Source organism: Capra hircus, chromosome 3 (assembly GCF_001704415.2).
Source record: "Capra hircus breed San Clemente chromosome 3, ASM170441v1, whole genome shotgun sequence".
Taxonomy (NCBI): domain Eukaryota; kingdom Metazoa; phylum Chordata; class Mammalia; order Artiodactyla; family Bovidae; genus Capra; species Capra hircus.
In genome coordinates this window covers 74,450,645-74,465,700 of record NC_030810.1, presented here as the reverse complement: position 1 = coordinate 74,465,700, position 15,056 = coordinate 74,450,645, and the positions used below count along the sequence as shown (strand labels likewise).

At 37.3% G+C, this 15,056-nt stretch overlaps 1 protein-coding gene across 1 annotated transcript in view; it reads left to right on the top strand.

Moving 5' to 3' along the window:
• The window catches only part of DPYD (dihydropyrimidine dehydrogenase), a 926,917-nt gene that overhangs the window by 601,964 nt on the left and 309,897 nt on the right, over positions 1-15,056 (top strand). Inside the window, exon 16 of the mRNA XM_005678060.3 lies at positions 7,462-7,545. Within this exon, the coding sequence (XP_005678117.1) occupies positions 7,462-7,545 (84 nt within the window). The remainder of the gene's footprint in view (positions 1-7,461; positions 7,546-15,056) is intronic.

The window sequence follows — 15,056 nt, the reverse complement described above, 5'->3', positions numbered from 1 at the left end:
CTTCACTAGATTATTTTATTGTATAATCATTTAGGTGAGGCAGAATAAACTCTGGGCTAAATGACTAAACTAAAAAGCTTGTGACTAACAGGAGTCAGAATTCATGCCCAGTTTCAGTTAATTTAACATTTCATGGTAATTCAGCAATTAAGGCTTTTTGAATGCATGTGGTTGCTTGGAAATAGAATTAACTGCCTTTTAAGGTGGTGTACATCATATGACAAGAATATTGAAGCAGAGGCCAAATGAATATTCCCCAGCTCTTGGTGTTATTTTGAGCAGGATTATCTGTTTTTGAGGCCTAGATCCTTATTTCAAAGATCTTTATGGGTATGTTTAGTGGGTTAGCATTTGTATATGTGTATAGTGCTGGGAAAATTTTTAACAGTCACTGAAAAGACTAAATTTAATAACGGGTCTTACAAGATTTTAATATCTATTTAATATTTAGAAACTTGAAAGATGTCAAGTTGTAACATTTTGTTATCACGTTAAAACAATTCTAGCCATGAATTACCTGATTTCTAATAAGTTATGATAGTGACCAAGAATATGGGTTCTGTACTTAAAATGCCTGATTTAAAGATCCTATTCTCATTTACAAGCTTTAGACTAATAAATTAGTCACTTGAACTCTTTGGACCTTGATTTTATCAGTTACAAAATGGGAATAATGATATATCCATTATAAAAAGCCATCAGTTACAAAATGGGAATAATGATATATCTATTATAAACAGCCTAGTAAAGTGTCTGACATATTGTAAGTGTTCGACAAATGTTAGTTATTATTGTCTACTATGAATCTAATTGTAAGCTTGCACTTACATTTTAGAAAATATGTATAATATAAATATCAATACAAATGACACCTAAAGCTTATTCCAAAATGTTGTTGAATTGATTTGCTGTTAATTGCTGCATTTCAACTAGCAGTCTAAAGCAAATAAGTCTAAAAGAAATATTTGAAATAACTAAGACATAATAAGAAAAAATATATACTTGCAGTGTACAATCTTGTAATTAAGCTGCAAATTCTCACATGACACAGTTTTGAGATAGGTCCTATTGTCTCCAGTTTACACTTGAGTGTGTGTGTGCTTAGTTGCTTGTGTCCAACTCTTTGAGGCCCCAGGGACTGTAGCCCACCAGGCTCCTCTGTCCATGGGATTTTCCAGGCAAGAATACTGGAGTGGGTTGCTGTTTCCTCCTCCAGAGGCTTTTCCTGATCCAGGGATGGAACCCATGTCTCCTGAGTCTCCTGCATTTCAGGCAGATGGATTCATTACTGCTGAGCCATCTGGGAAGCCCTCACACTTGAATAGGTGGGAACAAAGAAGGTTAACTTACTTTCCCAAGTTCCTTAGCAGATCTAGGATTAGAACTCAGAGTTTAGCCAGTTGTGTTTTGTCTAAACTTACCACCAAACTGTGATTCAAATAATTTTCAAATAACATGAAGCATTTACAAAGACCATCATAAAACCATGTTAGAAAATAGGCTGAATGATTCAATGAACTTTCACAAATGTGCAGAAGGAAAAGCAGACTCACTAATGAGTAAAAGTGAGTAAGAAAGTCAACCAAGAAAGATATAACTCGATGGAATACTTGTTTGTTGAGGACTTATTTAAAATTAATAAAATAGGAAAAAATCTTGAATGATTAGGAAGAAAAGAGAGATTTGAAGAAAAGCTGTTGGACTAAGGAAAGGTCTGATATGCTTAGAAAATAATGAACTTTTAAAAAAGTCTTTCCATGATGTGATAGACATGTTATAATATTATGGAAATTGAGCCACGCTTACCTTACTCAAAAAGAAATGGTGGCATTGAAGGAATTCTACAAGTTAGGTTAAAGAATCATTAATTTATCTTCCATTTCTCAAATTTAAAAAAAAGTGTTTTAATTGTTCTTAGAGTTTTTGCAGAAGACTTCGAAAGAATTCTATGGTTCTCCAGTTATTTTAAGAATGCTTAGTGTGAAATATTTTGTTCACTTCTATAGGACCCATTTGTATAAATTAATGAGTTAAATAAGAAAGATTCCTACTTAATTATTAAATTAAAACAAAATTATCTGTACTTCATGTTTCTTAGGATGGATTTTTTAAAAATACAATAAGATTGATTCAGTTTAAAAAGATGAGAGAAATAGGTGAAGAAAATTAAGAGGTACAAACTTTCAATTACAAAAAAAATGAGTCATAGGTATGAAATGGATGATATAGTCAGTAGTAATGTAATATCTCTGTATGATGACAGATGGCGACTAGGCTTATCATGATGATTATTTGTAATGTATACAAATGTATAAAAATGTTGAATCACTGTGTTGTGCACTAGGAATTAACATAGTATATTGGTTAATTATACTTCAAAAATAAACAAACTTACAGAAAAATAGATCAGATTTGTAGTTACCAGAGTTATTGGGTGAAGGTGGTCAAAAGGCTTAAACTTCTGGTTATAAAAAAAGATGTATTAGGGATGTAATGTACAACTTGATTACTATAATTAATACTGCAGTTTGTAACAGAAAATCCTGAGAGTTCTCATCACAAGGACTTTTTTCTTTTATCTTGTGTCTATATGTGATGATGGATGTGCTCTAAACTTACTGTGGTAATCATTCCATGGTGCATTAAAGTTAAATCATTATGCTATACACCAAAAACTTATATACAGTTGTATGTCAGTTGTATCTCAATAAAACTAGAAGAAAAAATGAAAATATAAAGAGCAAAAGCAAGAAGAAAAAATAAGCCTGATACATGCGTTATATGTGTGCTTTGCTTCTTTTTTTAATATATAGAAAAAAGTAGAAAATTATACATTAAATTGTTAACATAGATTGCTTTAGAGGTATGAAATTGAAAGAGGAGGAGAAAAACTATTTATATTTCTATATATTTTGGTTTAATTTGAACTATTACCACAATCTTATTTTCCACCTGAGTTTTTTTAAAGCAACATAGAACACAATGAATGGTGTTCCCAGTTTGGGTAATTAAGATGCTTGAATGCCCCGAAGCATTTGAAAGCAGTATTAATAAATAATAAAAGTTAATTGATAAAAGAACATTTAAAATTTTATTCATATTTATTCCATCTAGCCTGATACATTTTTCTTTGCCCTGCTACCTTCAGTACCAATTATCCAGAATTAGTAAGATTTGTTTCTATAAAAATAGAAGCTGTATAGGGCAGAATCAACATGATATCAAACAGACCTGAGTTAAAAATCTCTGTTGTGTTACTTGATAACCAGACTGGTCATTTAATTCCCTTGTGCATCAGTCTCCTCATCTGTAAAATTGGTACCTGATTATTCCAAGAAGGATGAGAGTTAGAGATAAGAAATGCAACTCACAGAGAGTAGTGAGTGTCATAAACTCAATGCTTATTTGCTTTTGTTATTAGAACTGTGTCTGAATGTCTCCTGTAGAGGTACAGGTCATCAATGGCCTGCTCCAGGGGCTCTGGGGGCAGCAGACCTGGGTATGACATAAGCCCTCTTGGAGGGCACAAACAAAATCTTGTGTGCACAAGGACCCAGGAGAAAGGAGCAGTGACCCCACAAGAAACTGACCCAGACATGCCCGTGAGTGTCCAGGAGTCTCCAGTAGAGACATGGGTTGGTGGTAGCCTGCTTCAGGGTTGGAGGCACTGAGTGCAGCAGTGCTTGCATGGGACCTTTTGAAGGAGGTTGCCATTATCTTCATCACCTCCACCATAGTTTTCCCTCAGGTCAAGCAACAGGGAGGGAACATAGCCCTGCCCATCAGTGGAAAATTGGATTAAAGATTTACTGAACATGGCCCAGTGCATCAAAATGGGACCCAGTTTTGCCCTTAGTCTCTTCCATCAGTAAACTTCCATAAGGATCTTTTCCCTATCCATCAGAAGGCAGAGAGAATGAAAACCACAATCACAGAAAACTAATCAAACTGATCACATGGAGCACAGCCTTGTCTAGCTCAATGAAAATATGAGCCATGCCATGTAGGGCCTCCCAATATGGACAGGTAATTGTGGAGAGTTCGGACAGAACGTGGCCCACTGGAGAATGGCATGGTAAACTGCTTCAGGATTCTTTCCTTGAGAACCCTGTGAACACTGTGAAAAGGCAAAAAGGTATAACAATGAGAGATGAACTCCCCAGGTCTGTAGGTGCCTGATATGCTACTGGAGAAGAATGGTGAAACAAATCCAGAAAGAATGAAGAGACGAAGCCAAAGCAAAAACAACACCCAGTTGTGGATATGCCAGGTGATGAAAGTAAAGTCTGATACTGTAAAGAGCAATATGTATAGGAACCTGGAATGTTAGGTCCGTGAAACAAGGCAAATCAGAAGTGGTCAAACAGGAGATGGCAAGAGTGAACATTGACGTTTCAGGAATCAGTGAACTAAAATGGACTGGAATGGGTGAATTTAACTCAGATGACTATTATATCTACTGCTGTGGGCAAGAATCTCTTAGAAGAAATGGAATAGCCATCATCATCAACAAAAGAGTCTGAAATGCAGCACCTGGATGCAATCTCAAAATGACAGAATGATCTCTGTTTGTTAAGGCAAACCATTCAATATCACAGTAATCCAGTTCTGTGCCCCGACCAGTAATGCTGAAGAAGCTGAAGTTGAATGGTTCTATGAAGACCTACAAGACCTTCTAGAACTAACACTCAAAAAAGATGTCCTCTTCATTATAGGGGACTGGAATGCAAAAGTAGGAAGTCAAGAGCTACCTGGGGTAACAGGCAAATTTGGCTTTGGAGTACAGAATGAAGCAGGACAAAGGCTAACAGAGTTTTGCTACGAGAACGCACTGGTCATAGCAAACACCCTCTTCCAGCAACACAAGAGAAGATTCTACATGTGGACATTACTAGATGGTCAATACTGAAATCAGATTGATTATATTCTTTGCAGTCAAAGGTGGAGAAGCTCTATACTGTCAGCAAAAACAAGACTAGGAGCTGATTGTGGCTCAGATCATGAACTCCTTATTGCCAAATTCAGGCTTAAATTGAAGAAAGTTGGGAAAAGCACTAGACCATTCAGGTATGACCTAAATCAAATCCCTTATGATTATATAGTGGAAGTGACAAATAGATTCAAGGGATTATATTTGATGGAGTGCATGAAGAACTATGGACGGAGGTTTGTGACGTTGTACAGGAGGTGGAGCTCAAGACCATCCCCCCAAAAAAGAAATGCAAAAAAGCAAAATGGCTGTCTGAGGAGGCCTTACAAATGGCTGAGAAAAGCAGAGAAGCTAAAGGCAAAGGAGAAAAAAGACATATACATTTGAATGCAGAGTTCCAAAGAATAGCAAGGAGAGATAAGAAAGCCTTCCTCAGTGATCAGTGCAAAGAAATCGAGGAAAACAATAGAATGGGAAAGACTAATGATCTCTTCAAAAATTAGAGATACCAAAGGAACATTTCATTTAAAGACAGGCTCAATAAAGGACAGAAATGATATAGACCTAACAGAAGCAGAAGATATTAAGAAGAGGTGGCAGGAATACACAGAAGAACTATACAAAAAATATCTTTATGACCCAGATAATCATTATGGTCTGGTCACTAACCTAGAGCCAGATATCCTGGGTTGCGAAGTCAAATGGGCTTTAGGAAACATCGCTAGGAACAAAGCTAGTGGAGGTTATGGAATTCCAGTTGAGCTAAAAGATGATGCTGTGAAAGTGCTGCACTCAATATGTCAGCAAATTTGGAAAACTCAGCTGTGGCTACAGGACTAGAAAAGGTCAGTTTTCCATCCAGTTCCAAAGAAAGGCAATGCCAAAGAATGCTCAAAGTGAAAGTGAAGTCGCTCAGTCGTGTCCGACTCCTTGCGACCCCGTGGACAGTAGCCTACCAGGCTCCTCTGTCCATGAGATTCTCCAGGCAAGAATACTAGAGTGGATTGCCATTTCCTTCTCCAGGGGATCTTCCTGACCCAGGGATCGAACCCGGGTTTCCTGCATTGGAGTCAGACACTTTAACCTCTGAGCCACCAGGGAAGCCCGCATTGCACTCATCTCACACACTAGTAAAGCTCAAAATTCTCCAAGCCAGGCTTCAACAGTACATGAACCGTGAACTTTCAGATGTTCAAGCTGGTTTTAGAAAAGGCAGAGGAACCAGATATCAAATTGCCAGCATCCACTGGATCATGGAAAAAGCAAGGGAGTTCCAGAAAAACATCTACTTTTGCTTTATTGGCTATGCCAAAGCCTTTGACTGTGTGGATCACAATAAAACTGTGGAAAATTCTGAAGGAGATGGGAATACCAGACCACCTGACCTGCCTCTTGAGAAACCTGTATGCAGGTCAAGAAGCAACAGTTAGAACTGAACATGGAACTACAGACTGGTTCCAAATCGGGAACATCAAGGCTGTATATTGTCACCTTGCTTATTTAACTTATATGCAGAGTACATCATGAGAAATGCTGGGCTGGATGAAGCACAAAGCTGGAATCAAGAGTGCCAGGAGAAATGTCAATAACTCAAATACGCAGATGACACCACTGTTATGGCAGAAAGCGAAGAACTAAAGAGCCTCTTGATGAAAGTGAAAGAGGAGAGTGAAAAAGTTGTTTTAAAGCTCAACATTCAGAAAACGAAGATCGTGGCATCCGGTCCCATCAGTTCATGGCAAAGAGATGGGGAAATAATGGAAACAGTGTCAGACTTCATTTTGGGGGTCTCCAAAATCACTGCAGATGGTGATTGCAGCCATGAAATTAAAAGATGCTGTTCCTTGGAAGAAAAGCTACGACCAACCTAGACAGCATATTAAAAAGCAGAGACATTACTTTGCCAACAAAGGTCTGTCTAGTCAAAGCTATGGTTTTTCCAGTAATCATGTATGAATATGAGAGTTGAACTATAAAGAAAGCTGAGTTCCAAAAATTGATGCTTTTGAACTGTGGTGTTGGAGAAGACTGCAGGGAGATCCAACCTGTGAATCCTAAAGAAAATCAGTCCTGAATATTCATTGGAAGGACTGATGCTAAAGCTGAAGCTCCAATACTTTGGCCACCTGATGCAAAGAACCAACTCACTGGAAAAAACCCTGATGCTGGGAAGGATTGAAGGCGAGAGGAGAAGGGGGCGACAGAGGATGAGATGGTTGGATGGCATCCCCGATGCGATGGACATGAGTTTGAGTAGGCTCTGGGAGTTGGTGATGGACAGGGAAGCCTGGCGAGCTTCAGTCTATGGGATCACAAAGCGTTGGACACAACTGAGTGACTGAACTGAATTATCCTTGTATAGATACCCTCATTTGAGAGAGTCAGAATATACCTCATAAAATAGCTGTGGTGCAGAAAACAGTAGTTAAAATTTGTCAAATGTGACCTATATTGTATTATCAGTTGTGAAAGCCTGTTAGTACACAATTAAAGCTTTGTGTTTTCTTTCATTTTCCTTCCTCATCTTAAAGGCTTCTGGAGCAGATGCCCTGGAGTTAAATTTATCGTGTCCGCATGGCATGGGAGAAAGAGGAATGGGCCTGGCTTGTGGGCAGGTAAGGACCTCAACAGCTGCCGTTATGTATGTCTGTGACAGAGCAGGCCCCTGTATGGATACTCTACTTTAGGCAAGAAGATGGGAAGATCAGATGACTGGCTTGAGACTTCCAGGTCTGTATTGTTTAAATATTTAGTGCTTAAAAAGTAGAAAATTAGAGAAGCTGAAATTACAGCAACTGTTTAGTTTTTATTGAGGAAAATATCACATTATGTGCTTGACAGGAGGTAATATCATAACAAATAGTTTTTAAAAGCGCTGAGGCAGAATTAGCTGATTTCAAATGCAATGTTCTTTATTCATTCCTGATGCTGATCCACTTTCCCTGGAGCAATATACTGTACAAAATGCATTGTTCGTAGTGATTTTGTAGTAAATGGGGCACAGCACAAATTGCATTTTACATTTTTTAGCATATGATCATTATTCTCTAACTGTGTTTTGGGAGTTGCAAAAAGACTTTGATGATATTTTTATTTTTTGATACAATAAATGGAACCTTCATGCTAAAACTCTTTCAGAAACTTAATGAAAAAAATGTGGAAATCTGTATTAATATGTAGAAAATACTGCATCTTTATGTAACTAGATACAGTGTTATATGTTAAGGAACAATGTAAAAGTTTAATGCTAAAAAGGTGAGGCTTTTGCATCTAATTTAGCTTTTAAGCCCAGAGGGAATTGTTGTGAATTAAATAATACAAATTGTTGTAATTTATGACAAATTTCCTAGTCCTAGAAAGTTTAGTTTTATTTCCACATCTGACATGGAGCTTTATACATAGTAGGTAGTCAGTTCTTTTTTTTTTTCCCCCAAGTCATAGAATTATCTGAATTAAACTCAGAGGCCAGAGATGCTTAATTTGGACAGGCAGAAATTTCTGCTTATTCAAATGAACGTAGGTTGCTATTTTTGGATTAGCATTCCGGGAGGATTTTAAAATACCTTGTAAATATTTAATTAACATTCAGGATAGGTTTGTGACTGGGAAGAAACCATTCTTTTGTAGCAGCAGGAGAAGTCAAACGTTGTTCAAGTATACTCTCTACTCTGCTCGCAGCAGATTATCCAGAAGATCATTCAGTGTGGTAACAGAACAAGCCTCAGAATTACCTGTAGAGGGAAAACACCATTATGTTACATCACAATTTTTATAAGTCATGTGATTAGGCAGCAGTCAGTGTGTCATGACAGATAACTCAGTTAAAACAAGGAACATTCTTAAAAGGACACCTGGAGCAAAGCCCGAGGGAGTTGAGTTTCTCTCTTTACACCTTTCCCAAATATCTTTTAGTTACATGGATTAAAACAACTATGGAAAATTTGAATCTATTGACTAAGTTTTAACAGAAAGATGTATTTTCATATGTATTTCTTGCCACAAATAAGACGATTATTTTGAAAATGTTACTCAGCTTTAAGTTTATTTTTTAGAGCGGACTTCTGCTCTGTGAACACCTCAAAACTTACCCAGCTGTTAAATGTCTTAGGTGGATCCTCCCCAGAGTTATTTAGCTGCATAAAACAGCCTTTGGCTGAATGAGGATGCAAGTGCTAAAATTTTTCAGTCAGTTATCATTAAGATTTCTAAAAGTCATGGAAAACATATGTTCCAAAAACTATTATGTATTAGACTGAAGGAAACTTGGAAGCATTTACATTTCTCTTATTAGTTATAATCTCTAAAACTATAACCAATTCTACTAGCCAACTTTGGAATTTTTCTTTTGAATTATATTCTCTTGTACATTGTATAATTGAAAAATAAAGCTAACTTAATTAGTTTGCTCCAACATAATTTAAATGATTACTGTGCCTCGGGACACATGCATGTTCAATATTTTAGATATCGGGAAGGAAGAATATTAGCACACTGGAAAAAAACTTAACTATACCTCTGAATTTTTAGAGTGGGCGCGAAGACATCTGGGGCTTATTCATTTTCTCCTTTACTTCCTATTTCCTTTTCTCTGCCTCCTGTTCCCATTGCTTCTTTCTCCCTCCCTAAGGTTTATAGTCTTAAACACTCGCAAGTTGGTGGGATAGGGAATTTGTACCCAGTGTTGGGAGACTGAGGAGCCATTCCAATTTGTCTTCCTCATCATAGTATGATCTGCATCCCGTTTGTCCTAAGTAAAGAGCTATGTGTATCACCAGAGCCTGAGAAACGTTTGCTTCATCAATGAATCAAACTGACATTAGTCCCATGGCTAGAATATTTTTCCATTAGAAACACTCTCTTGTATTGTGACCATTTCTGGTATTTCTAGGAATCATAATGATTTTAGCTCCCTAAGATGAGTATAAGCAGAGTATAGTAATACAGTACATTTTCCTCTCTAAACATTTTTTTTGCTTCTTTATCTCAAATATTTTCTTGCAAATATCAACTAAGTGAAATACACTGCTTTTATACCTGAGTTTAATTAGCTGTATATATTTAAACATATGCATGTAAATTTAAACTCTATAATATGTTCCCATAGTGACTAAAAGTTGTGAAGTATAGGAATAGAAAAGGCTATAACCTTTATGACATAGAAACATCATATATATTTATGGAATTTATAGAAATAAATAAAATCTCAAGCTGACATGGGAATTTGAATTGTGTATTTCCTGCATGGTGAAACTTCATATAAAATCTTAAACACTTAGCAGGACACTTGCTAAGTGTTTAAAGGCAATCTCATTCTTTATTCTTTCCATCAACCATCTTTGTCACCTTGATCAAGCCACTTACTCTCCTGAAGCATCAGTTTCCGTCTCTCTAATATGGAATTTGAATTAGATGGTCTCTGAATCCCCATCCAGCTGTAATATTCTTTAAATGCTAACATTATAGGCAGCAAACTAATATGTCATTTTTAAACTATTCATAAAGACCATTGGTAAAATAAGAACAACTAAAGAAATAAAAATTACATATTATGTTATTCTTTTTAAAAGCATTAACATTTTCTTGGCTTGCATGAAAGTCAATGTTTTATTTAATTTCTTTTTTTTTTTTTACACAAATCAATTCTGCTCACTTTTTGGTATTTTACTTATTTGATGAATATCTAACTATCAGTTGTTTTAAAACACCTTGGTTTAATAGACATTTTGTACTTTACATAGTTAAAATAGAACCCTTGTACTTTTAGTATGTCAGCCTGCTCTTCTATCACATTTTTTCCATTTTAGTTAGTGGTTTCAACCGATAAACTTGATGCTCGAGCAAAGGTAAAAAGACGTTCTAGTTTGGGTGGCATATAGTTCAAAGAGTCAGAGTTATATTACAACATGAATTTTTTTTCCGACTTTTCTTCAGTTCATAACAATCCTCTGAAGTAGGATGAGTTTCCATTCCATTTAACAAATTAAAAAAGAAGAAACAAAAAACCTGATCTTCCATGTTTCCCAGGTCACGAATCTGTCAGTGGCTACGAGGCCTGAGCTTTAGTTAACATGCAAGCCTGAATATAGGGAAGGTGCAGAGAGCAGTTCCCAAGAAATCAGTATTCGAATGTTAGTATAAATATTATCATTATTAAATTAAAATTAAGAGCAGGATTAAGCTCTAAACTCCCAAACAAACCTGAACGTTCTATGTAAGTGTTCTGTCTCTCGGGAATGAGGGAGCTCTGATGTCTTGACAATCAAATTTAAAGTTGTCTACCTGCAATCTATGTAAACTAATTTCTGTGACAGCATATTACTTTATAAAAGTACTTGAACTATAATAAATTCTATAAAGTGCAGATGAAATGGCACCTCTCTGAAGTCTTCTTTTCTGAAACGCTAAGTGTCCATAGGGCATTAAGTAAATAGTCTTCTTCTGTCCTTTCGGAATTATGCTGAATATTTTTACTTCCACTTCAGAGAACCTCCTAACCTAGATTCACACAGGACCTGAAAAGGCCTTGAATAGCTGTCTATTGTTATTGTGTTTGTTTTTTAAATTATTGCCAACATTTTAAAAACAGGTGGCTGGACAAAAAAAAAAAAAATCCACTTCTCTCATCTCTTGAAATAAAGAAGGTATGGTCACACTTGACCTATACTGACATGTGGCAGTGAGGAACTAGAGCTTCATTAGGTTCCTTTAACCCTCTATGTGGTACACGTAAACAGCTGCAAACATTTGACCAAGGGTAAGTGCTCACTCAATACAGATTTTATCAGTATGTACCTCCCTGCTAAGTCACTTAAGTCGTGTCCGACTCTGTGCGACCCCATAGACGGCAGCCCACCAGGCTCCCCCATCCCTGGGATTCTCCAGGCAAGAACATTAGAGTGGGTTGCCATTTCCTTCTCCAGTGCATGAAAGTGAAGAGTGAAAGTGAAGTCGCTCAGTCGTGTCCAACTCTTAGCGACCCCATGGACTGCAGCCTACCAGGCTCCTCCATCCATGGGATTTTCCAGGCAAGAGTACTGGAGTGAGGTGTGATTGCCCTCTCCAATGTACCTCTCTGATTCAACCTTAAAATATTGAAACCAAGCCTTCCCAGGCTTTTTGCTAACTTTCTGGGTTCTTGACATTGAAGATTCTCTAGATTGCCTTCTTCAGCCAGAAGTACTTTTAATTCTTAGACCCTCCATCAGTTACCAAAAGAAAGATAGTAGGGAGTAGGGTGTGGAGTATGGGAGAAGTTGCCTTGTCTTCCTACCTTCCTATTTTATCTTCCACATAGCAAAAAAGAAGAGCAGGAGGCAACATGTTCCACAGGACTTTATAATACTAGTTACATAACTCCTTAAGATGATTTTTTGTCCTTGCCTTCAGAAAGCATACATTTTTAAAGCTTTTTCTTATTTTTCATACCAGCTGTTTTCTTCTTTGCTTTGAGTCAATGATGTGGCCCAGACTCTCAGAATTGAAAGGAACCATGAAGGTTTCCCAATTCAACCTCCTTATTTAGAGGACAGGAATATGGGACTGGGAAGTGATCTAAATAGCCTTAATCTGAGCTAACCAACTAGCGGAGCCAATGCCTGTAATGCCCTTGTCATTGACCCCCCGTGTTCTGGCCAGGATTTTCTACTATGTCATGTGGTGTAGTCAAATCTCCAGTCAACTGAACAAGTCAGTCAGTTGCCCTGGAAACTTCCTACTCTGTACCTTTTTGAATACTATTATTCTCTCCACCTGGAATTCATATCTTTTCAACTGAAATTATTCAAATAAAATTCACCTGTCTAATTCTATGTTGGATGGCCTCTAATTCATTAATTGGGTCAGTTCAGTTCAGTTCAGTCACTCAGTTGTGTCTGACTCTTTGTGACCCCATGAATCATAGCACACCAGGCCTCCCTGTACATCACCAACTCCTGGAGTTCACTCAGACTCACGTCCATCGAGTCAGTGATGCCATCCAGCCATCTCATCCTCTGTCGTCCCCTTCTCCTCCCGCCCCCAATCCCTCCCAGCATCAGAGTCTTTTCCAATGAGTCAACTCTTCGCATGAGGTGGCCAAAGTACTGAAGTTTCAGTTTAGCATCATTCCTTCCAAAGGAATCCCAGGGCTGATCTCCTTCAGAATGGACTGGTTGGATCTCCTTGCAGTCCAAGGGACTCTCAAGAGTCTTGTCCAACACCACAGTTCAAAAGCATCAATTCTTCAGCGCTCAGCCTTCTTCACAGTTGGGTATATATTATCAATTAAACTGTCCATGATAAAGAAAAAATAATATGTTATATATGAACATGTTAAAGATAGACACTATATACACACTCTCATTTCAATCTGTGGTGACCTAGAGACAGAATCACTGTCAATGAATTTGGATTTCTTTACCTGAAAATTCTAAGAAGTTACAGAGATGTTGTGTATCTGGCCCTTGAAGGATTCTCATTGTTCCATATTTGCAAGCCATGATTTGGCCTTCATCATAGGTGTGATTGCTAAACACTGCCCAACTAGTTCAGTAACAATTCCTTTGAATGGAAAATTCCAAAGTGATAGTATATAATTGGAGGGAAAACTGCTCTAACTTTACAGTCAGAGCAGAATCCTGAATAAAGATGGTGCACCACGCTCATCACTTGCTATGTCTTGCTTTCTCACAACCCCAGCCATTTGCTTACATACATTCTCTACATAGAATTTCTGAACACTGGAATATTCAACTCAATCTTAACAGTTGCCATCAGGAAATACACATGTACAGTCCTGCTTTTATGATGATTTAGCTAGGCAAAACAAACGGATTTAAACAAACAGATTTAAAATTGGTAAATCTTATATGTTCAGTGATCTTAAATAAGTATTGATTTATATTAATATCACCTAAAGCAAGATTTTGATATTTCCCTCATGATCTGTTCTGTGTCCAAATTTAATTTGCATAAACTTGGTATTTTAAAAAAAAAAAGAAAAAAGAATGTTTGTTTCTGTTACAACATGCCAACATTTTTTCAAAAAACACAGATTATTGCTCTTTCCCTTGCCAGAGAGCAGATGTCTGTCACCAGGAAGAGAATCCAAAACTAAGTATGAGGACCACATTGCCCCAGATGTGCTATCCTTTCCCTTGGGAAATAAAACCTTTTTCCAGCAGCTGGGCTAACAGTCCTTCTATCTCATATACTGTACAAGGTCTAGGGAACAAAGACCACAGCTCTGCCTCCATCTGGTTCCCATGGCATGTCTGTGGAGAGGACAGTATAAAGATACTACTTTTAAAGCCAAAACACCTGACTAGTCATGGCACTTCTGTATACCCCAGAGGGTAAAATGAAGGCACTTGGGAATATGAGAAATCTTAACAAAGAAGAAACAAACATAGAAGCCCCATCAGTGGTAAAAATATAACAAACTGAAGCCACAGTGCTCTCTCTGGTATGTCTTGGGGGATCTAAGGTGAGGATCACTGCTGAGTTAGATTTCCTTTTTGATACTGGTTAGATGTGTGCACACGAGACCTCCTCTATTTCAGGTTCTTGATTCTTCTCACCCTTTCTGACTCTAGCCTCCTCTAAGAAACTTGGGTGTCAAAGTGCTGCTTTGTTCCTGAATGTGATGCGTAATTTTGCTTTAATCATCATGGATGAATGTAAGTTCAGGCTGGAAAGTTGTACTTGAGGTCTGTGAGCTGATTGGCTAAACATGGGCCAGGCTAGGTTTGCCTCTGTGGAATGATCCCTGAGACATCATAGGTTTGGAAATCGCTGCACTGTAAAATAACCTCATCCTGGAAGAGAGACAAGAAATGGCTGCATGATTTAAGTTCCTGCCAAAAGCGACTAAAATCCGATATTACCCAAACACATTTTACTTAGCCTGCCTTCTTTTATTTTCCTTTTGGTGATACAATTTTGGAAATGCTTTAAAATAGATTATCAACTTGTTTATGAGAAAAAGGATCTCTGATTAAAAAGAAATATTTGCTTTACACTATATTATGTTGCCTAACTTTTTATTTGATTTTAATTCTCAGCCATTTGCATAGACATGGGTGCTTGGATAAGTAGATAACTGTAGGAGATCTGTAAGAGGCATTTCTACAACTGCCAATATTTTGCC